Raw genomic sequence first — 22,953 nt, 5'->3', positions numbered from 1 at the left:
TGCACAATCTCTGTGGATAGGCATCTTTCCCTTTACAGAGAAAGCCATCTCTTTTCAGTCGTTTTTAACACCGGATTTAAAGCCGCAGGCATGTAGTTTTTTCACATGGCGCTCACATGAGGCAGGCTCTAAAAGTGACTTAATAATAAGCCACCCTAAGACATTTCCCTGTACAGGGGCCTCTCTTCAAGGGCTTGGTACTATGTACTGTAAGTGTTGATAGAGCCCCTAAACCACAGTAGTAACCAAGAGCAGGACCAGACAAAACCCCCAAACAAACACAGAGACTGTGCTTCCAAATAAGGAGCCTGTTTCGTCAGCGAACTGGGTGTTGTATCATTCTTCTTGCAGGCATATTCAAAACAACTTTCTCAGAAATGTTTATTTGAAACAGAGCCTTGAGCACTTTCACCCGTTTCTGTTTACTTAGCACATTATTGGTTCTTCATGGAGGTCTTACAGATTGGTGGAGCAAACTGGTGATTCGCTGTAGGTGGACAGATATTTGTTCATCTCAAAGCTCACTGTCTGTATCATTCTCAGATTCACTAGAATTATGCGGCAGGAGAGGAATAGATTATATGACAGGGTTGCCTAAAATATGCAGCAAGAAAAGGCAAATTTAGCACAGAGTTTGTCAAAAACTCCACCAAATGGGGGAGTTTGCTGCCCACTCCTACCCATGCAGAAAATGCAACGCTGAAACAGAACACATCATCATAAAATGCCATACAAGAAATATGCACAAACATTCTTGTCACACATTGCCAGCTCCAGAAACCTGCTTTCATAAAACGGTGATCCAAGCACTGCCTTAACTCACAATCAAGGACATGAAATAGCACCAGTCAATAATCCAGTCACTAGTGTCTTCAGGCTCGTGCCTAGCAAGAACTCAAAGGACAGTGGGCCTAGAAATAGAGAGGTGTGCCTAAATGTATTCCATATGCTTTCACGAACTGAAATTCTTCTAGAAAAAACAGTAGCAACCCTTAAGATCTGAGTGCATCCGTAGTGCCTACGAATTTGGACACATAGAAGAACATTTGGATGTGTTTACGGTCAGACCTCAGTAAGTTAAAAAACTTTAGATTTTCATTAGGATACTTTTTTCAGTAGTTCTTTCCTCTTTCAATGTAAAAAAAATAATTTTCCGAGTGTCTCTGATGCAAAACTGATCTTTAAAGAGAGTGATAATGTTTGTGTTTTCTTGTATCTGAATCCAAAGCTGTGGCAGCCTTCTCCTAGAGTAAGCCTTGTCTGCTCAATTCCAAATACAACTGAAAAGCCAAGGAATCTAAGGGAGTCTTGATTAACCCTTACAAAGAACGGTATTTATGGTGAAAGGACAATGGGTGAGAAGACAGTTCCAGGCCCTGCCCATCACTATCCTGTACAAACTTCTGAATTCTTCTATCAATCTAATTTAGCTAGTGGATGAAAGATTGAGTGACCATATCAAACACACTGATCAAAAATTAGATGCTCAACTAAGAACAAATGTTCTATTTCTTCACTTAAAAAAGTGATTTATAAGGAAACAGCTTAAACAAGTGGTGAAGTAGCAAAGGATTGGGTGACCCATAGGGCTCTAGGACACTGGCACGCCATGGCTTCTCTTAAAAACACAGTGTTCTGTATCTTGTGATGCAACTGAAATTGGCCAGAACTTTACTTGAGATTCAATAGTAGTTTGGTGTCTTCAAAAACCGCATAAGGACAATCCAAATATGTGTAGATTTGCTGCATACCAGATTCAAGGGTGTGTCTGCTTCATCACCAAAATCATAAGCATTTCTTGTGGCAGCTCATTCCCTAATGCAGTATTTGTCTTATACTAGTAGGTTTTGGAGAGAAAGGTGTCTTGAGAAAGTCTGTATGCAGCTCTGCGGTTTAGGTGTCATAGGGGAACAGGAAGTGTGACCATAGGATACTCCACATCGCCCATTAATGTGTCAGGGCAGCAGTTTGTCAATACTTCGTCACAGGAAGGATTCCCAGACTTCTTCTTTGGTGAGTCTTCCTTGATGCAAGAAAGGCAACTCCTTGAAGACTGGCGAAAGTGCAAAGTGACTGTATGTGCATCATCAAGGCCAGCCCAGAAACCTCTCCACATTCTGCAGAACTTCCATAGAAGGTACCTTAAGTCCTTTGCAGTTCTCTGAAGGACTTTTGGTCTCATGTACAAAGATGGGTACCTGAGTTGCCCATTTCCTTTACTGTGCTAGCCACTTTATTAAGAAGGAGACAACTGCAGCTACAAAAATAACCAACCAAAGCAGACATTCTCCTCTTATTCAGCGCCAAGCCATCAAGGAAACATTTCTTTTGACATTGAAAACATACACAATATAGAGAACAAATTTCTCACAGACTCTTGCTACAAGACAAATTCCAGAGTCAATAAAGACCTTGTTATGTTGATAAAGGAATACAATTGCATAGGGGAAAATGCTTACATTAATCTATTTTCAGGGAAAAGTCTCTGAAGAAAATGAAAGAGACCCAAAATGTTTATGAAGCAAAAACTGCTTCATCATTCAATGCTTGTAAAATGCAAATAGGCTGACTGACGAGGGACCAAGGCCCTCATTTACTACAAACTAGCGCATTGGCATTGATGCACCAGTTTTCTTGCACCAGCCCCAGACCCCTTAACGACACCATAGTAGTGCTGTATTTATGATACAGCTCTACATGGCATTTGATTCCACAGATGTTCTAGAAATTCTGGTGCAGCTGTTGGTGCAAAAGTGGTGAAGTGATGGGGTAGCGTTGGTAATCTGATGCTTCTCCAGCAATGTGAGAGGGGTCCAATGTTCAAAAGGCCAGCGTCACTTTAACGCCTGCTCTAAGCAGGCATTAAAAAAGTGATGCTGCGTAGACAGAATGGCGCAGTGACATGTAGTAAATGTCACTGCACCAATTCTGTGTGTCTTTTAACACTGGAAAACCTACCCTGCATACCTTATACCTGGCACAGGTATAATGTGGCGCAGGGCTTTACAATCTGGCACAGTGGTTCCATTGCACCAGTTTGTAAATGTGGCATAGTGTAGGAGACTGCTTGTGCCGCTGGTGGTGCAAGGGGCTTGTAAATAAGCCCCCAAGTGCCACAAAGAAACCTGGCTTATACATTACACTATTTGCACACTAGACATATGTATGTGGCCAGTACATGTTGAGTATTTTGGATTTTTTGCTCGGATTCTTAGACTCTCAGGAACGATTTTGTTATTGTTTGCTGTTTCAATAATTTAGGCAATGTGTTTCTGTCTTCTATTGCTCAATACAATAAGTGTTGAAACATGCAACACAGTACACTGTTAATATCCATGAGAATGTGGTGAAGCATCAAACACATTTCAATTAATGACAGTTCAATTGAATACACTACTGTTCATATTTCAGGGGCGTCCTGGTGCTGATGGAGGAAGAGGTGCCCCAGGAGAAACGGGAGGAAAGGTGATTTCTAATTTATTCTGTAAAACTGTGAAAAAATACCTGAAGCTTTTTAATGGAAGTTTGACCATTGAACAAGGTCCCCACCCCCACAATACTAAGCTATCATGTATTGTTGAAATACATAAACAGTCCATAATCCTAAAATCAAACATAACCATTACATGAAACAGACAAAACAAGATAAAAATGGTAAACTGAATACAGAAACACAAGCATTTAGATGATAGGGTCAGCTTTCACAACTTATTTTATCAGACATGAGTGATAGTAATGCAGAAGATAATACGCACACTAATAAACTACTTCTGTAGAGTCGTGGTGAAAGTGTTTAACAGTAGCAATTTTAAACATCTGTAGTCACACAGTTTGGAAGTCCTGCTTCTTTATTCAACTTGTGCTACATATATTGAAAACATTCTTATGGTTTTTGTGATTTTGTATTAACCTCAAGGAACAAATAATGAACTTGTAACAATGAGCACCGCAGCTGAATTGGATCTGCAAAATTACAAAATAGTTTACACAGAGTTCTGCGATAAAAGTGCATTGTGTAATATAATTATAATTATCATAAATAAAATATGCATTATATTTTTCACAAAATACCAAGCTTTTGTGTTTTACATCACCTTCAAATTCATTTAATTATTTTGCTGAGTAACCTAACATACCCTAATATTTTCTTTTTAAGTGCACAGACAGATAACACCAGTACAGCCAGAAGTGATTCATAGAAATATGATTATAATTATCAAAGGAATATGTAGGTGCTTCTAGAATGCACCTGGAAAATGCTTCATAGCAGTTCTTTAGCTTTGTAACATTCTAGAAATTCTGAAATGTTATCATTCCCAACCCACTGAAACACCTATACTAGTAGTATTCTGCAGTATGTATCTCATACATTATCTAGAAAACATGATGTCCACAACACCAAAGAATGCTGTTAATGTAAACAAAATCAATAGAGTACAGGTAGTGTATAATTACTTGAAATAGGTGATAAATGTACACGTACACGATATTCCTCTTAAGTTCCACAGATGAAGTAACATGACTGGGTGATGCAAATTGGACCGCAATCAAAACCTGATTTGCCAGAAATGCAGTTTCAAGAAGATGCATTTGAAAGTCTGTTGTTTTATATGGATTAATTTGAGGAGATGTATCTTAACTGCATGACTATTCTCATTTATAAATAACATTTTATAATAACGTTTTATACCAGGAAAATTAAGTTGTATTATTTGTTGCTGACAGTTTTATATATGTTTGGTTAAAACATAACGTCTGAATCATTTTATCCAAAGAATTATGAGTTAATCTTATAAATTCAAGTCCCCTATGCAACTAATTTTATATGTATAGGTCCCAATGATAAATGAGTTATTAGAGACACACTTGATCAAACTCCACGTATACTAACACCTATGATATAGTGAACATATTTAGCAAGTTAACATAAAATTCTGTGGCTATAAATATGTTCCAATTGAAATTATTTTGCTTCAACAAACACTACTCTGATGTTTGGGGGATTCATTGTGGGAGGGGTTTGTTTTAAAAAGGGCTCATAATATAATTGGGCTTCACAATTATTCATTATTTGTTCGGAGTTGAAAAAACTCCACACTTTCATCATGTAAGCTTCCATGTACTGGTTTAAGATTTAAATGTTAAATTTTGAATATTGATATGGCAAGTCTTGTCCTTCCCTTATTTCTCCATTCTGATTTCTTTTTTCTGTGCTGCTTTGGGAATTTCATTTATTTGATATTCAGTCTTTTTTAATTATTTCTCCGTTTTTCTCATTAACTTCCGGAAAAATAATGCAAGCCTTATTTGAAGTAATAAAAAGTGTCATAAATGAACTGATGCCTTCTGTTGAAGCCAAAACACTTAAAGGAGGTGCAAATGTGTCTTTTATGAAAGGCATTTTTACCAAACTCCCCTTTTTATCGGCTTCTTCATAGAGACTATTTACTCCATAATGGTACTGAGAAGCATGCTTCTTCACTCAGGCACTTTCATGTGCACACAAACACACACACATTCACACACAATGTGCACAGAGATGGAATCATTTTAACTGACAGTTGATACTTATCTAAAACTGCATCTCTACTATTTTTCCAAGCTTTAAGCCAATTTTATTTTTCTAATAGGGTGACAGAGGTTTTGATGGCTTACCTGGACTTCCTGGTGAGAAAGGACACAGGGTAAGAAATAAAACCTTTGCAAAGCTTCTCCAATTCACTTTTACAGTTTTGAGCTAATTTGCCAAGGTGATTCTTGAGAGAAAAATGTAAAGGAGGCAGGCTTAATCTACACCTAACTTATTTGGCCATACTAGTACACTGTCTACCAGCTTACCCTCTCCTCTGATTTTGAAAAGCATTTATGCACAGTAATTGATTTGTTTGGATCTGCTAGCATGCTCTTTTTGTGTATTTGCCTCTGCTGACAAAGCCAGAAATTAAGTTATTGCCAGTGGACTGAGTCACAGCCCCAAGTTTTAACAAACTTAATAATTAAATTGGTCCAGATTGTTTATGATTTTCATGCTATGAGAACAGAGTTTCGCTAAAGATTAGTTATACATCTTTGCACGTATGCCAGAAAAGTCCAATCTAACGAGAAAATGGTCAAACAAAAAGTAGGTATTAGGATTCATTTAGACCAAAAGTTGTCCATAGAACAAAGAGTCAAATAAACACTATGAAAATATTAGCACCCATCCTCACTGAATTAATCCACTTGTTTGCAGTGCCTTTAATAGTCCCAACCCTGCGTATTGGGATGTTTCACGCAAACTATTGTACAAATTGAGAAAGGAGGTTTGATGCATCAATGAAACTGTGAGTGGAAATGCCGAATTCCCATGTACAATACAAAGATTAGACTTGTTTTATTTTTCTTCTCAGGGAGAACTGGGGCAGCAGGGCCCCGTGGGACCTCTTGGAGAAAATGGGGAGAAGGTATTTGTTTATATTTTAATTTGGCATTTATTATTATTATTATTATTATCATTATTTTGTGTTCTATTATTGTAAGCAGCAGTAGCAGTGCAAAGTTGCAAGATGCTATTTCTCTGGATTATTATAATTAGTATTGTATTACTGTTATGAATGACAAAAAGGAGAGGCTGTAAGAAGAATCTGCACCAATACCTTTATCTTCAAATGCCTTTACTAAATAATCACCATGCTCCGCACTAAAAATCTGCGACAACACTTTCTCTTCTGCCTCATCAAAGTTTTATTGTTACTTTGAATCATGCTTATTTTCACAACTATCACTGTTATTGTCGTCATTTTTGATATTAGCAATATTTCATGTTTTGTATCAGTCAAGAATCTAGCAAAGCTCATTCAAAGAGTTTGTATAATAAACTCACTGAAACACTGTTAACAAAGAACTCTTCCTGTTTTCTAAACTGTTCTAATTTATAATGCAGAAAATACTGTAGTGCTGCAGAATGGATTTGTGTGTCTCTTGCTGCCAGCAACTGATCTAAAATGGTACTTATTCAGGTGCATATGACAATCTTACCAAAAACAGTTTAGGAGGAGTAAATCTAATCCAGATATTAAAGTTGTAGTCCTGAAATCTCCCTAAACCCAATAAAATGAATGAGAATGTTCAATAATCTCACCTTATTTCAATGTCACAAATAAAGATGGAATAAGAAAAGTTGATGCTCTCCCTTGGTCCCTCCATCAAGAATTTTTCTGAACTAGAAATTTGTAAATTGCCCTCCCTTATATCATTTGAAACCTCTCTACAGACATATTTATTTCAACTGAGAGGATAATGGCTGCAAGACTCGCACTAAAAACCCCAGTAGGGTAATGAATGTTAGTCAGCAATAAAAATAGCTATTAATCAGTATTTGTTAACTATTCAAATCATCTAGGATTAGGATTTATTATTGATCGACATTGAAAAAGATGACTTAATGTGGTTGTTCTAAAAAGACATCTTTACTTTTACGACTCCAATGAACATTGTCCACCCAATTTTGGCCACAGAAAAAAGATGCAATAATGATTTATAATGTCAACAAATTGTTACTGTGTATCAATACAATAAATGTGTTCAGTGATTCATAATTGTGATATACTCCAGTTGAAAATTGAAGAATTAATAGCATTCAATAAACATATATTGCATACTGTTTCCTTACTAATGTAAGATAAACAGATGACCAGTATTGACATCATTATTTGTTTCTCTTTATAGAGTGTCAATGCATTAAAAAACCAAAGACCTCATTATGAATTTTTTACTAATGCAGGGACCTGTTGTAAGAATAATATTTTTTTCGATAAGTCTCTTAGTCTTACAGCATCCCATTTCCCCTCAATATCTCTGATTAAAATTGGGCACACAGGCTCAACAAAATTATGAAGACTCTACAGCAGTATACAATGTTGCAGTTCCTACAATAAATGTGAAGACGTAGCAAGCAACTTTTGATGTTTATCCATAGAGACGCCCCTAAGATTATGCATTTGTGATGTGGACTAAATCTGTAATCCATTGTTGCCAAAGTCTTTATTATAATCATTTATTTTCAAGGGATCAGATGGACAACCTGGACCAAGAGGCTTAGCTGGTGAACCAGTGAGTACATCCTGAATGTGTTGTGAGTCACATTGTGTCTTTGCATGTTATCTTGGCCAAACTAAGGAATAAAATGTTGCAGTGAATTAGCAAATGTCACACGCCTAGCATATAGGTTTCAGTTAGCATTCTATAAAGTGTATACCTGCCGCATGCTGTTAGCTTGCAAACCTCAGGTTATTGGATGCTGAAAAGCACATTATAACCTGTGTGTTTGTTATGATAGGAGTCCTCTTCCCTGTAAATCACGAAAATTAGACAATCTGAAATGGATTAAGTGAAAGAATGATGTTATAAACTCCAACATGCAAGATAGGCAACGGCAATGTGATGAATGCTTTAATGCAAGTAAGCACCATTGTGGTGCCTATGACTGAAGGATCACATGCACCCAACAATACTTGATGCTTCGGTAACCCACAAAGGGCCTGCCACCTCACAGTTTCTATTACCGTATCACATCATTTCTGTAATCCTTCCAGGGTAAATTAAAATAGTCCCTTCATTCCCAAATTACATAATTTCTGTTTCTTTCAAGGGGCTCGTTTAGTAGGATTACTGGCAGATCACTCTGGCCATTGGTCCTTAGTGAGCAGTTGTTCTCAACAGCATTACTACTGTGTTTCACTATAATCTAACCAATGTTGTTTTTCATTCTAGGGGCCGCGTGGTTTAGTGGGTGTGAGAGGTCTCCCTGGTCCACCAGGACAACCGGTACGCTTGGCAGCCTGTCATGATCATCTGTCACCATTTTCATAAGTAACTTAAAACTTAACTTAAGACACTTAAAGAAACTTACCTCTTGTTTTGCATATTTCAGGGAGTCAATGGGATCGATGGGCACCCAGGAGCCAAAGGAAACTTGGTAAGAAGTGAAAGGGGGGCACATCGAATTGTCTTTCTTTATTATTTTAAGTGAGAACAACATCAGGAACTGACATATTATGTAGCAACACATACAACTTTACATAGCACTCCAAAAATGCCACACGTATGCACATTTTTGTTTTACTTCCAGTGTTTTAGTATTTTATAAAGTACACAAATAATAATCTCTGAATATGTGTCACTGTGAAGCCAAAATAAGGGAAAACCCCTCACAAACCTTAAAGTACAAGTGAAACTGCTAGACACAGGTGAGAAAATTGGATGCCAAGCAAGCAGGCAGGACAGGTGGACTGTTGGCACACTCACTTTATACTTTTAAACTTCATCATGCGATTTGTAAAACTTCACGTCAGCATGTAGACTGTCCTGCATCATACGCTGTGTCCAAAACTAAGTGGCATATTTACAAGTCCTTAGCTCCTCCTACCACCACCCTAGCTTAATTTTCTTTTATGCTAAGGTGCCCTCAAGGAGGCCTTTTCCCTGTGCCAGGTTTACAAAGTGGTACAATGCAAGCATTGCCCCACTTTGTAACCCCTTGCGCCACATTATGCCTGCGTCAGGCATAATGTATGCAAGGGGGGCAGTCCAACGTTAGGAAGCCCAGTAAAATGGCGCAGTGAAATTTATGATATTTCACTGTTCCATTTTTCCCGTAATTTTTAACATCTGCCTAAGACAGGGGTTAAAGTGACGCTCCCATTCTTTCCAGTGGGCCTCCCCATGCATTGCTGGTACTAGCCATAATTTTTGGCGCTAGTCGATCAAAGTACCACAATAGCATGAAGACTTTTGGTGCTTTTGTGCTAACGTGCGCCATGGTGCCCCATAATGTAAATATGGCACTACCATGGTGACGTTGGGGAGGCATAGGGGTAAGCAAGAAAAGAGGTGCATCATAGCTGATGGGCCACTTTCTTGTAAATATGCCCCTAAATATTTTTTTCCAGCCTAACTTGATGCAAAATACACCAACTGTTTTGCAATTTCATTTAAAATAATGCATATATGTAAAAATATCTACATATTTAATTTATTGCAATTGATAATATATTTGGGATCAAAATTATTGTAACAGTCATACAAATGGTGGAAACTGGTTCAATTGTCTTTGTTTAAGAAGGGCTGCAGTTGCAATGTATAAAGAAGTCATCAATTTATGACAACGTAAGAAATTGATAAACCAGGTTTTGTAGACGTGCAATAATTATCGCATCACGGGCCGGAAAACTCTTAATGAGGGCCAGTGTTAATTTGGTACCCAATGCTCTCCTCAAACATGCGGCTGCTGTAATTGGAATACGGAGGCAGCCTAATCCTGAAGTCACCTTGGGCCTCCTTAATCCATTCACAGCCACTCCCTGCTCCTTCAGCTCACTCTTGCAGCTTGCTGCTTTCTCCATTTGTGACGCTTTTTCGTTTTTTCTGTTTCTCCGTCTTTCTCACGTGTCTATTGCTCTCAGTAAATGCTTGAGGCAGAAAAATAAGTGCCGGCCCTCAAAAATAAGTGTTGGCCCTCAAAAATAAGTGCCGGTGCCCCCACCGTAAACCACCGGCTCAAATAAGCACTGATGCCGCCTAAGTGAACGCAATCAATATGCCATTGCTTTACCAATATGCTTTGTGCGTGATGCACTACAAATAGACACACTGGTTGGAGGGTGCAAAACATGTGAGGCATTTCGTTTCTTTTGTCAATAACATCTGCGGGCATACACTGTCTGACTTAACATAGCTAGAACCTGAACGGCGTTTTTATATCCCAGCTTTTGGAACATGCAGAGGCAGAGTCTGCCATCTGCTGCGCTGAAGAGGTACTGCATCTGGACGCTGCACTCAAGGGGACCTTGTAAACACAGCCACCGCGAATGATGTTTGCAGTACTTCACTGTATCTGTTTTTAAGTGTTCATTTTCAAGTTGTGATAGAAAGCATGCTTTACTCTGTTTTAGGGGATACAAGGCGAAGTTGGTGCTCCTGGCCAGCAAGGTAACCCCGGCCCCCAGGTGAGCATCCTAAAATAAATTGCAACCGTTGCATTTAGTATAAAACTTTGCAGTTACTCTAAAAATGATAACCACCGGTATTGGGACTCAGTGTTCAGTCGACTTCATACTCGACTTTCTCATTTTTTCTCAGAAATAAAACATTTAAAATATTCTGCCATATATCAGATTGAGTTTGTATTTCTGCCTGGTATTTCTACATCCCAGACCAGACATTGCTGCACAGTGTTTATGGTCTTCTCTGTAGGGGGTGATACTCATATGAATGCCTCCGCATTTAATCAATAATAACAAAATACATCTCTTTTTAGAAACTTAGCTTGGCTACTGGTCAGCTTGTCTTTATAGCTACGTACTAACAGTTAGAAAATAATGGGTCGACAGAGTATAAATGCTGCCTTTCCCTACCTCCAAAAAAATTCCAGTCCCGCCTGGATTTTCCATCCCGTTAAAATGTTATTATAAACTGCATTAAAAAAGTATAAATTGCATTAATTAAAATGTACTCTTTATAAGGTGTACTATCAATTGGTAAAAATGTAAGTACAAAAAATGCACTTTGTTCTCAGAAAGCGCAAAAACTTGATTTGAGAATAAAATATTATAATGTGAATTAAAAATTAAAAAAAGGAATTTTCAGACAAAATGAATGACTCGTCAAAAAAATCAAAAGGTGTGAAAAAAATGTCTAAGAAAACGATTTTTCATTGTTAAAGGTTAGGAATTATTTGGCCCAAAAAAGGTAAACATCAACACCTTCGTATTTCAAAATGTACCTGGTGTGAAAATCAAATACGCAGGTAAAGTAAGTTGGATTTGTAATCGAAAAGTAAAAAAGTAAGTTGTAATCAAAAAGAAACGTAAAGGCATATAATTAAGTGTGGATTAAAAAAAATGATGCAAAAAGAAGTGTCTCTAATGAGTCTCCTCGGTAGCCAACAGTACTGATTTCTCTGACTAAATGGAAAATACGGTTTTGACCGCTTACAGCAGCCAAGATAATAAAAACAAGCTAGAACGAAAGACATTGTCTCCTTTATCGAGTATTATGGAGAAACATATGAGACTCCTGCCTCCCCTACAGTTTATAAGGTTACTCAGTCATGGCCAAACATACTGGTGGTTTACTGGGTGGTTTCATCTAATGTGATGGCAGTAGTACTCTAGACGAGCGAGCAAAATCAGTGGGAGGTTTGATTAGCATAAAATCTCAATTTAAATGCTGAACACCCCCAATTAAACTGTAGGCTTGTAAAATGTATGTGCATTACAACTTCTGAGCTTCACGCAACAGTGTAATTATAGCGTAGTGTAGGTTCTGGACCCCAGACTGATAACTTTGTTATTACAGATACTGTATATTTGCAACTGAAAAGGCTGGTTGGTTGGCTGAAAAGACACTTGTATTGTTCAAATGACAAGTTTACAAGAAGTTGTTATTCCTTTTTTTAATTAGAATTGTTTAATATTTATTAATTTGTAAGTATGGTGTGAATTTGTAATTCTTTTAATTACTCTAACAATAAAACTTACCTGGTACGGACTGGCATAAAAGCACCGAACTTGTGTACCACAGTCTTGCTGAGGACACCCCTATTGTGATGTCCATTTGATCAGTTGTGGACTGTGGATAGTCATGGAGTAGAATGATGCAGCGTTTGATATCTTCCATCCTGTGGCCACATTTGGCATATTGTGTCAAGCTCTGGAGGCCACAAGAGGGTGTTGCCCTAGGCTTGGAAGTCAGATGTATCTTCAGGCTTAAAGGCCACGTCAGGAACAGGGTGCCCAGTTCTGGTGATGAGATCCCCAGCAGGATCAGAAGAACAGGAGAGTATCCAGAGAACAGGTCCCAAGATTGTTTATTTTTTACCATAAATGTCACACAGAAAGATGTAAGGGGCTAAATGTGTGCTAATGGCAGAAGACTAAAAATAGAAAATATTCAGTGTCTCCATTAGAGAATTATAGTAGATGCAGTGAGCCTGTTATAGCAAAGAGACACGAGAAGAGGCATGTGTTGGAGAGCCTGGAAAGTAAGATAAGGAATTTCTGTTTTTATGAAAAGTGTGTTTGCATGAAACTGTATTCACTCAGGAGGTATGAAGGCAAACTTAGAAATTTAAAAAGCTGAAAAATACAAAGAAAACCAATTAGGAGGTTCTGCAATTGAATAAGGGTCTATGTTGTTGCTTGATGCAGAAAAATAGAAAAAACTTAATCATTTGGTGGTCGATGTCTGTGTCATTGTTTCTGTATGAATGAAACTGTCCACATTGTCAGATGGCAGGAACACATGCATCTGCAACTGTTTAGGACCCTTCAAATTTGAGCTCATCTGACTGTATCTTTGCCATTTATTGCAGGGTCTTCCCGGGCCACAGGGACCCATTGGAATGCCAGGAGAAAAGGTACGTAGCAAACTTGCAGACAGAGGCTAAGCCTTTCTGGGGGCTTCGTGTTTTTGAATGTGGCCGTGCTCAGCAAGGTTCCAGGTTATTTCTACTTCTTCACACTGTTGAACTGTTAACATTACTTCCTGTGATTCTGTTGGCATCAGACCTTCTACAAGAGCCTCAAGTTTATAGAATCACTTAGTGGGATTGCTTGGGAAACTGTGGCTCAGATTACCCAACATTCCGGCAGAGCAGCACTGTCTACTTGCTATGGTGCATGAATGGAAAAACATTGTGCAGCCCCATATTTATAAGGAACCATTCTCAAACTAATAACAGTTTTACCTCAGTGCTTATTATTGTGTTAAGAGATAATGAGTGTCTCAGTACCTCGATTGAGATCTGTACTGATCCTATATCCTCCCATAAAAGTTCAAAGGGAGGACGTCTACTATAAGATAAGCCATGTAAAATGTGCAATTGTGTGTTAATCCTAGCATGCTATGAATAGGTGTGCCACACGATATGCCGCTTACCCCTTGTTTGCACTTGCTGTAACTTTGAGTTAGAACATCCCTCTAAGCCATGTCACACTATTGAAGTAGATCAGGCTTTGCATGAAAGCTTGTGGGTCTTTATGCTAGCCCAGGCCTGCAAGACTGTTAGATCCCCTTTTCATTTTTGATAGGGGTGTTGGTCCTCCCGGTTACAAAGCAATTTTTGCACTGCGTTTGCATCAGCTTTAAACACAAAATAGATTTTGTAAATGAAAGATGATCAGTGGTGCCAATTGTGGCACTTTCTGCCAGCAAGCAATGCTTTGTATCTCGCAAGCGATAGTGCAGACATATAATAGATCTGGGCCTTTATTTGTACAATAGTCATCAGGTTGCTGGGTATTTGGTCTGTAACACAAAATTGAGTATTTGAAATACTCTCCTTGGTAACTTCTCCATCCAGTTGAGATTTTGCCCTCTAGAGGTGTTTTAAAGGTTGAGTCAGATCAAGTATTATCACACGCACAATAAATATCAATGCCCAATTTCAATAACTACGTCCGCCTTTAGCTCGTACCTTAAAAGTAGAATAAAGTGGAAATTAAAGTCATTATTGAAAGCATCAGGGGTCTATCTTTTGCCAATCCAGATGGATTCAATTTAGGGCCCTTTTCCACGATTCATAGACTGCTGTAAATGTTGGGTCCACAGTTTTGTTTTAGCAAAACACCTCCAATATGAAATAATGGGCCAATGCATCCTCATGAGATCTGTGAGAATTCAAGAATTCCTCATGTTTCAAATTTTAAAGGCTGTGGAGGAAGCTATGGAGTTTGAGGGATTAGTTACTCCACCACAAATGTGACGGATATCCTGTCCACGTCATTACAAGTGCCATTGGATTTAATGTGCTTGTAACAAGGAAGGAGGGATATCCGTTTGTGATGAAATGACCCATCTGCCAAACTAAGACCCTATGTCTGCTTTTACTGATTGTGGTACATTCTTTTAATCCTCATCATGAGTTTATACTTCTTTCTGGGTCATTCTGAGCCATGGTCAATAGACTAAAGATTTAAGAGTAAATTCAAATAAAAGATCAAACACACCACTTCCTTTCTAATACAGCCAAAATGTTTCAGCCACTTTTTAGATACTAAGGTCTCTTAAAACTATGTATTCTAGATACAGGAGGCCTGTGTCATCCTTTACTAGGAGGCTTTATAAACCTATTGATTACTGCAGGTCAGTACGAAAGGTGGTAGTGACATGTTATCAATGCTCCTGAATTCCTAAGACATCTTTCTGGAAAAACAGGGGGTTTGGAAGTCTATGTTATTCCAAGAAACTTTTTTGTAATTCAGACCTGCTTTGGTCAAAGTCACTAATCGATGTCCTTATTGTGTCAAAAAGCTTTAGATCCTTGGAGAAGAGACCAGGCAGTTGAGGACATCTTCAAATTCTGGCAGGATAAAGAGGGGTCCAGAAGTTGCCCCAGGGCACTCCATCTAGCACCTGGGCCCTTGTTTCCCTTGCATGTCATTACTGGGCAATTGTTCCCAATCACTGGTTAAATTGTCCCATAAAGACTGCTAGCAGTTTTGGTTTACATTATCTGTGTCTCCTCCTTTTGCGTAAGGACATCGCAAAGAAGAATCTTAGATAAGCAGCTTATATCCCTATTGTGGGCAATTTATACAGGATACTACAATCAATAGGAGAGACTGACTAGGTATGGATTTGGGATACCAGTGAAGTCCTTAAAATGGTATCTGTGTGTGTTTTCTACTTCTCTTGTGTGTATTGGACCAGCTGGAACTAGGTGAGTTCTGTATTTCAGGCTCACCCTGTCAAACAGTGGATAAGAAGTCCTTGTATGGAGTTCCTTCCAGCTTGGAGCATAGGAGCTGCATTTTTAGCAAAGCCTTTTGGCCAGAAAGTTTTGTGGGTTGCCCTTGATAGATAAGGGAAATAAACCAGTGGCTGCAAGAATGGTGAAAACAATGTTGCCATGCTAACAAGTGCTCCCACAATTACAAGTAGTCTGCCCTGTTCCAAACAGCACAGCTGCACAACACACTTGAGTCAGGGGAAAAGTGGCCCCTAATTACCAAGGGTTTGCTGAACTTTGTTAGGGGTGGTAATTCTCAGTCCTATGGTATGGCCAGGTTATGACCACCAAAATCTATGAATTAGTACCACCAATCGGGAGTGCTCTTGTAAAGGGTTTTAGTGGGGCTACCCCCTTAAAGCCAAACTTAGTGGTACTCCTTTAGGGCCCTCATACCTCCAGTAGAAACCAAGGGTGCTTATGGAGGATGCACTGGAGTTAGTGTCCAATTGGTCCCCTAGATTAACAGTAGAGTTTCCTTTATATACTAGGACTTTGTGGTCCTTATTGTGTCTTTGTAGGGACAATTCAGAATGTTTAAGAAATACATATATGAAAGTTAATTGGGCTGATGTCTACCCTATTATTCTTGTGTCTGCCATTACACAGGCTGACACACATGCATTATTCATTCATTGAGGGCTATTTCTAGAGCATGGACTTAGCCTCAAAGCCATTAAATGCTGTAAGCAGTAAGATTTGAGGCCTGTAGAGAATAATGCAAGCCATCATTGACAAATATGCACAGCACCCTAGAAATAGGAGTCTCAGATAAGTCTAGGTCACTGGGCATACAATTCTCCGGTTGTAGACTTTCATATCTATTGCACACTTAGAGTAGTACTGGGTCTGAACAGGACAGACTGGAATATCAAATCACATTCATTTGATAAAGAAACCTCATAACTTGGCTTTTGTGTCCATAGAATAACATGGTGTTTCTACCTACTGTGTGTGCAAAAATTGTAAACATTACTGATCTACCCTTTTCCAGGTAATCAGTGTAGGCCACACTTCATAAACACACTTAAGACATTTCTTGAACATTGTACTTCTTTGTGCTCTGAAAATATATTCTTTCTGTAGGTCACTTATATACAAATAGAGTACCATGAATAATGTAGTTGTAGTTGGTGGTAGTTTGAATAGTTCTTGTTTGTGTTTCAAAGCTGTCTGAATGCACAGCAGATACACCACAGTTGGAACTTTGTAGGTTTTCAGAAATGTTTTGCAAGGCCACTCCAACCCATTAAAATTTGTGCAAAGATATTTTTAGGAAAGGAAGAGGCCTGATTTACTTTCCACAGGATTCAGTTCAGCCATTTGACCTTTCAGAATATCAGGAGCAGATTATTAGGCTTCCAGGAGAACTGGCAAGCTAAGCATTGCTTCTGCCTCAGAGACCAGCTGATTGAATGCAACACAAGTCCTTTCCCGCAGCGCAATGCAAACTTTTGTGTGCCAAAGCTTGTGCTTTCATGCAATGTGTGGAAATCAGGAGATAGGCCAAAAATTATCCTTAAAATCCGCTCTTCAGCCATATCCAGGCAAAATATTCCTGTCACTGTGCTTGTACAGACAGACTGGGAGGGGTGTGGACCAATACTGCTTTGGAGAGGTATTTAACGGGTGAAGCAGCACATGAGGGTGGCAGCTGGAAAACATATACACTGTAAGGGAGTGCTGCAAGAAAAATGAAAGTTTGTTAAATGTGATCAGTAGAAGGATACAAGCCAATCAATCAAAAGGATCATAATGAGGCTATGCTTCAGGGGATGGACACACAAAAGGAGACAAAGGAAAGCCATTGACAAAGAAGAAAGCAAATGAGAGTGACAACAAAGACAACCAGCTTTAACCCAATTGGTGGTTTGTGGACCCACTGTATGCTTACAATAGGTCTTGTGCTCTCTGGAAGGGTCAAACTGAAAAGTGTTAATGAGTCTAGTTATAACCAACTTAACCTGTGTCTAAAGCTCTGTCACACCTAAAAGAATGAGGTTTACACTAAATAAGACTCTGTCCAAATAGAGTGCACTCCATCACAGGTTTGGTACCTGATCCTGAAATTTGACTAGATGAACAGTTTTGGGGTTCTACATCTGAGGTCATTTTTGCATCATTCTATGCAAATGTGAAGGAAAGGTTTGTGGTGGCTCATAGCTCCTTGTTATCAAAACATTATGGCTGTCAGTTTAAGTCCATCTCAAGGATGGCAATGTTCAGAATTGATTGTTATTTGATGACAAATTCAGTAGCCAACACCATTTGTCAGTCTCAGTGATATTTCAAGTAAGCAACCACTCCATTTGGCCCTAATTACAAATTGGTTATCTGCCCCATTTGTGCCAGAGTACACGTTTAACTATGTGAACCTGGTGTGGACCCAGATAGTGCATTTGATTACATTAAAAAATATGCTCTCCTCAGTGCAGGCATTAACTCTGACAGTTCATGCCTGTGGTCAGAGTCTGTGCCTTCACTGAGGAGAGCACATTAGACACAGTGGTTTGAAACGTGTCTCCATCTTTCACTAGAGGCATAATTACCTCTGATTGGATAAGTACAAAGACATCTCCTTGCAGGTGGGTACAGTGTGTTAATTCACCTCCCTGCACGCGAAAACCTGGGATAGGCCTTGGTAACCTTTTTCCACTCTTGGAAGAAGTGTCCTTGGGGGCACACTGACTGTGCAACACCTCATGTGTGGTGCACATGCCTCCTGACAACTTCTATGCCATTGCGCCTGTTTCTGTGATAGGGCATGGGTGGATTTTTACAAGGTTTCCTCATTTGCTTGGGACCAAGCCCCCATGAAGGTAAGGAAATGTCCCCTTGAAATTATACTGGTGCTAAATGTGGGACGGCACAATTCATATTATTGATTGGCCCCTTCTATATTCCCTTCTATGACATAGCACTACCCAGAGGGACCAAAACACAGGTGCAAATGGAAGTTGCACACTTGAGATGGGACACATCCGGAACAACGATGCCGGAACCACAACAATGCTGTTAACGCAAGCGGAACCACACTTGCGTTAACAACTCCCTGTTTCTCTGCCTTAACCACGCATGTGCAGAACAATGCAAATGCGTGGTTAAGGCAGAGAAAAAGGGAGTCAGCATCAGGAGAGGACATAATCAGGTATTAGGGGCTAGTTTTGTTTTTGGGATGGGGTAATTTGTTTATAGGTGTAGGGTGGAGGGGTATGGGTAATTTTGTATTTAGGGCGGGTGGGGGTGGGTTTTTAGGGGCAGTGGTGGGGGTTGGAGTAATTTTGTTTTTAGGGGTGGGGGTCAGGGTAATTTTGTATTTAGGTTGGGTGGGGGGTTGGATTTTAGGGGCTGGGTGGGGGGTCGAGGTAATTTTGTATTTAGGGCGGGTGGGAGGTTGGGTTTTGAGGGGAAGGGGTGGGGGTTGGGGTAATTTTGTATTTTTGGGAGGGTGGGGTGTCGGGTTTTTAGGGCCGGAGTGGGGGGGTCAGTGTAATTTTGTTTTTAGGGGCTGGGTGGGAGGGTCAGGGCAATTTTGTATTTAGGGTGGGTTTTTAGGGGTGGGAGTGGGGGTGGGGGTGGGAAGGGAAATTTTGTTTTTAGGGGCGGGGTAGTTTTATTTTTGGGGGTGGGGATCGGTTGTTTTTAGGGCGGTTGGGGAAGTGGGGTAGGTTTAGGGCTCGGGTGGGTTGGGGGTATCAGGGTAGTTTTTAGGGGTAGGTGAGCGTAGTAGGGGGTAGTTGGGGTAGTTGTATTTTTAGGGCGCGTGGGGGATGGCATACAAAAAACACGCATGCCGTGCCACACATGACTTTACTAGGCATGCCTTTACAACAAAAAATAGTTGTAAAGGCATGCAAGGTAAAGGCATTTGTGGAAACAATGCAGTTGTTGTTCCGACCGCGTTGTTCAGGCATGCATGGTTGGTGCATGCGTTGTTCCATCATTCAAACAAATGGGACATATCTGTAATAGTCACCACGTTTCATTATTAATAGTATTAGGAGCGAAGCATGGAAAAATGCATGCAAAAGTTTAATGTGACTAGGCTTTATACCAGGCATCTCCAACCCTTCATGTAATAAGAGCTGCTTATCTTCGATGAAAATCCTCCTGATCTACTAATATTATCAGCGATGTAGTAGTAACCGCATAAGAAAGATTACATTAGTGGCAAGCACATGCCAGATTACTAGCACTGATTACCTCTGTACTTGTGCATGAGCCATGGTTACCAGCCAAGCAATTATGTTAAAAAATGTTTTGTCAGAGTGTAGTGTCTCTACATGGGCAATACAAACATCCCATAACTGCAGTGCCCCTTGTAACAAGTTAATATTATTAATATTAGGCTCCTCAACAGTGTTTGATATTCATCACTCAAATATCAGCGTTAAAAACATTTTAGAAATTCAACAATTTTTCTCCAAACATCAACTTATGAATTCAGAAAATACACACATTTCTCTTTCAAATGCACACTTCACATTTTTACCATTTATATATTAACTCAACCAAGCAAAAGCTTCTAATTTAGTTTACTGCGCTACACACAGGGGATCTACTTACGGGTAGCAGGAGAGCTGCCAGTAATTTACAAGCTACTTGTAGGAGAAGGCTGCTTTATACAGTCAATATGCTGCTCTTAAACACAACTGTGAATATTCCTAACAGGTATCACTGTCTCTGAAAATGAATTTGATATATGCTCTATTTATGCTTTACACAGGGCCCACCAGGCAAAGCAGGACAGCAGGGCCTTGCAGGGGCAGATGGACCAGTGGTAGGTACCCACTATGTGAACATGTGCACAGCTTGGATGTCTCCAGGTCCCACATTTATTTGAAAATACATGTGATGTGATATGTATTACAATGTGCTCCGTAGACTGTTCGTATGGAGAAATGCAAGCGCCCATTAACAGTCTGTATTGCCCTGCATCTTCTTCCATCCCATATCTTTTTCTTCTAAGTTCTTTGCGCCTTCACCCTCATCGTTCCCTGTGCCTTTTGGACCACATATTTGATTCTTCCTAGCTCATCTCCTTCTTTCTGCCCTCACCCCATTTCATTATCAGTTTCACTTACCCCTTGTTACTCGTTCCATGTACCTTTAGTTCCCTGCATCTCCTTCCTTCTTGTGTCTATACTTACTTTGAATGCTGTCTCCCTCCTCCAAGTTTCTCATTGTTCCCTGTACCCCTTCTTCTTTTTTCCACCTATCACTTTTGTGTTCAGAAAATCAGCTGGCATTTCTACCTCTGAAGGATACAAGATATGCAGACATTGCTGATATTCCTTGTTTCAACTAAACTTTGTGTATCATATCTCACGTAAGAAATGCCTTGAGCCTTGTACACAGTTAAGCTCTGACTTGACAGTGTCCTACCTGCAGGCTGCTTATATGCAAATAAAGCTGAAGAAAAAAACAGGGGAAGGTTGGTAATTATTTGCTTGAAGGGGTATTATGTTAGTGTTTCAAGACTACCTGGATGCATGCCAAAGACCAAAGACACCACCGATGGAACGTTACAGGTGTTCACAAATATTTTCCAAGGCCATTTCCACTCTATGAACTTTGTGCAAAATTTATTTTGCGAAAGGTAAGAGAAATATTACTTTCAGGTTGGCAAAGAGTACAGAGCACTTTTGTATTAGAAAATAGCATTTTCACCTAGATGGTGAAAAAATAAAGCTACAAGTGCTGACGCAGATGTAAGCCTTACTCCTGTGGATCCCATTTAAGTACACGTAGAGCAAAGGATTTGAGCATGGAACTCAATGATTCATCCACCGTCTGTGTTCCTTCTTGTTTCCTTTGCTTCCTCCCTCCTACCACAAAGCTTTGCCTTATTCCCTGTGTGTTCTTCCTCCCTGTTTCCATTGGTACATTATTTCCTCTTCTTTGTGCTCTCTTGACCCCTAGGTCTCCAATGTCCTTCCTGCCCATTTTTTTTCATATTCCCATACTATTTTTAGCTTATTTTCGCAATTATCGGTTTATCCTCTCAAATTTGTTTAAATTTGCCATTAAGGTGAGCTCTTTCTTTGAAAGGGCCATATATCAAATGGGCATGGAACCTGATGTCCCCTTTCACTCACCAGAGCTTTTGTGAGAGGTAGTTTGGGGAACTGTGAGAAGATAATAATGCTGCGAAGGGCTCCAATCTTTAGGGCTGAAGGTCGGGTCGTACGCTCCAATTCAACACTCTAAATGAGGACACTTTTAGCCCAAAAGAGCAAGATCCATGGGAACTTGTAATGATAGCTATATAAAACAAATTTTACATACAATGAATCTAATGGAAACGGACACATTCAGTGACTACCCTAAAAATCTGGTATGGATCTGGCAACGGTAGGACTGTGTTGAAGCATTTGCGCTCTACAATCACAAACGACAGTGACACGTGAATCATTTCCCAGTGTGTGCTTCATGAAGAGATCTCTCTGTCTCAAATTGAAAACTCTTAGTCAACTGAAGTTTCCAAAAGCAAGAAAGCCAATGAAAAACCAGAACTGACCTAAAAGCTGAATGGAAGGCTGGAATTCTTTCTATAAGGAATATTAAATATCTGCCCACCCATAATTAGCTATTTCAAGAAAATGTAGAAAAAATATGCTAGATTAGTTGAATGCTGTTTTCAGATTAAAACCTATTTGACACTCTTCTTTGGTTTTCAGGGCCATCCTGGACGAGAGGGACCAGCGGGCGAGAAAGGCATTCAGGTAAAAAAAGAAAACTGCTGTACACACTCATCCGAGCATAAGGAGGTGACTTTAGGTGCCATGTTGCTATTGTTGTTATTGTTTAATCCCTATGCCATAGAAATCAGCCGCACGGTTATTACACACGGACACATGAATACAAACAGAGGCCGACAGAATGTAACATCGATAGAAAAGTTAGGTCTGTGCACTTTGTTTACATAATTACATCTTTCCATCTTTCAAAATTCTAAAGGAAGCTCTCAGATATATTTCTCACTTTTGGCGGCTTGGTTCTCCAAAGTACCATGCCTATGTCATTATGGCCTTTTTTTCTGGCAATCCTAAGAAAGTATTTTCAGAGTACAGAACATTGAACATCTGTGTTTTGTGTTCTACCCAAAGACAAGACACTGGATTTAAAATCGGGATTTTCATGATTTACACTAAGACGCCTCAGGCTCACTTGTGATCTTGTAG

The 22,953-nt window shown here is 39.5% G+C and overlaps 1 protein-coding gene across 2 annotated transcripts in view; it reads left to right on the top strand.

Annotated features, from left to right (window-relative positions):
* The window catches only part of COL5A3 (collagen type V alpha 3 chain), a 546,803-nt gene that overhangs the window by 298,134 nt on the left and 225,716 nt on the right, over nt 1-22,953 (top strand). For both annotated transcript variants that reach the window (XM_069231786.1, XM_069231785.1), the window contains 10 exons: nt 3,412-3,465; nt 5,631-5,684; nt 6,390-6,443; nt 8,047-8,091; nt 8,752-8,805; nt 8,912-8,956; nt 10,932-10,985; nt 13,352-13,396; nt 20,496-20,549; nt 22,450-22,494. In XM_069231786.1, the coding sequence (XP_069087887.1) occupies nt 3,412-3,465; nt 5,631-5,684; nt 6,390-6,443; nt 8,047-8,091; nt 8,752-8,805; nt 8,912-8,956; nt 10,932-10,985; nt 13,352-13,396; nt 20,496-20,549; nt 22,450-22,494 (504 nt within the window). The remainder of the gene's footprint in view (nt 1-3,411; nt 3,466-5,630; nt 5,685-6,389; nt 6,444-8,046; nt 8,092-8,751; nt 8,806-8,911; nt 8,957-10,931; nt 10,986-13,351; nt 13,397-20,495; nt 20,550-22,449; nt 22,495-22,953) is intronic.

The sequence above is a fragment of the Pleurodeles waltl genome, chromosome 4_2 (assembly GCF_031143425.1).
Source record: "Pleurodeles waltl isolate 20211129_DDA chromosome 4_2, aPleWal1.hap1.20221129, whole genome shotgun sequence".
Classification (NCBI taxonomy): Eukaryota; Metazoa; Chordata; class Amphibia; order Caudata; family Salamandridae; genus Pleurodeles; species Pleurodeles waltl.
This window is presented reverse-complemented; position numbering and strand designations above follow the sequence as displayed.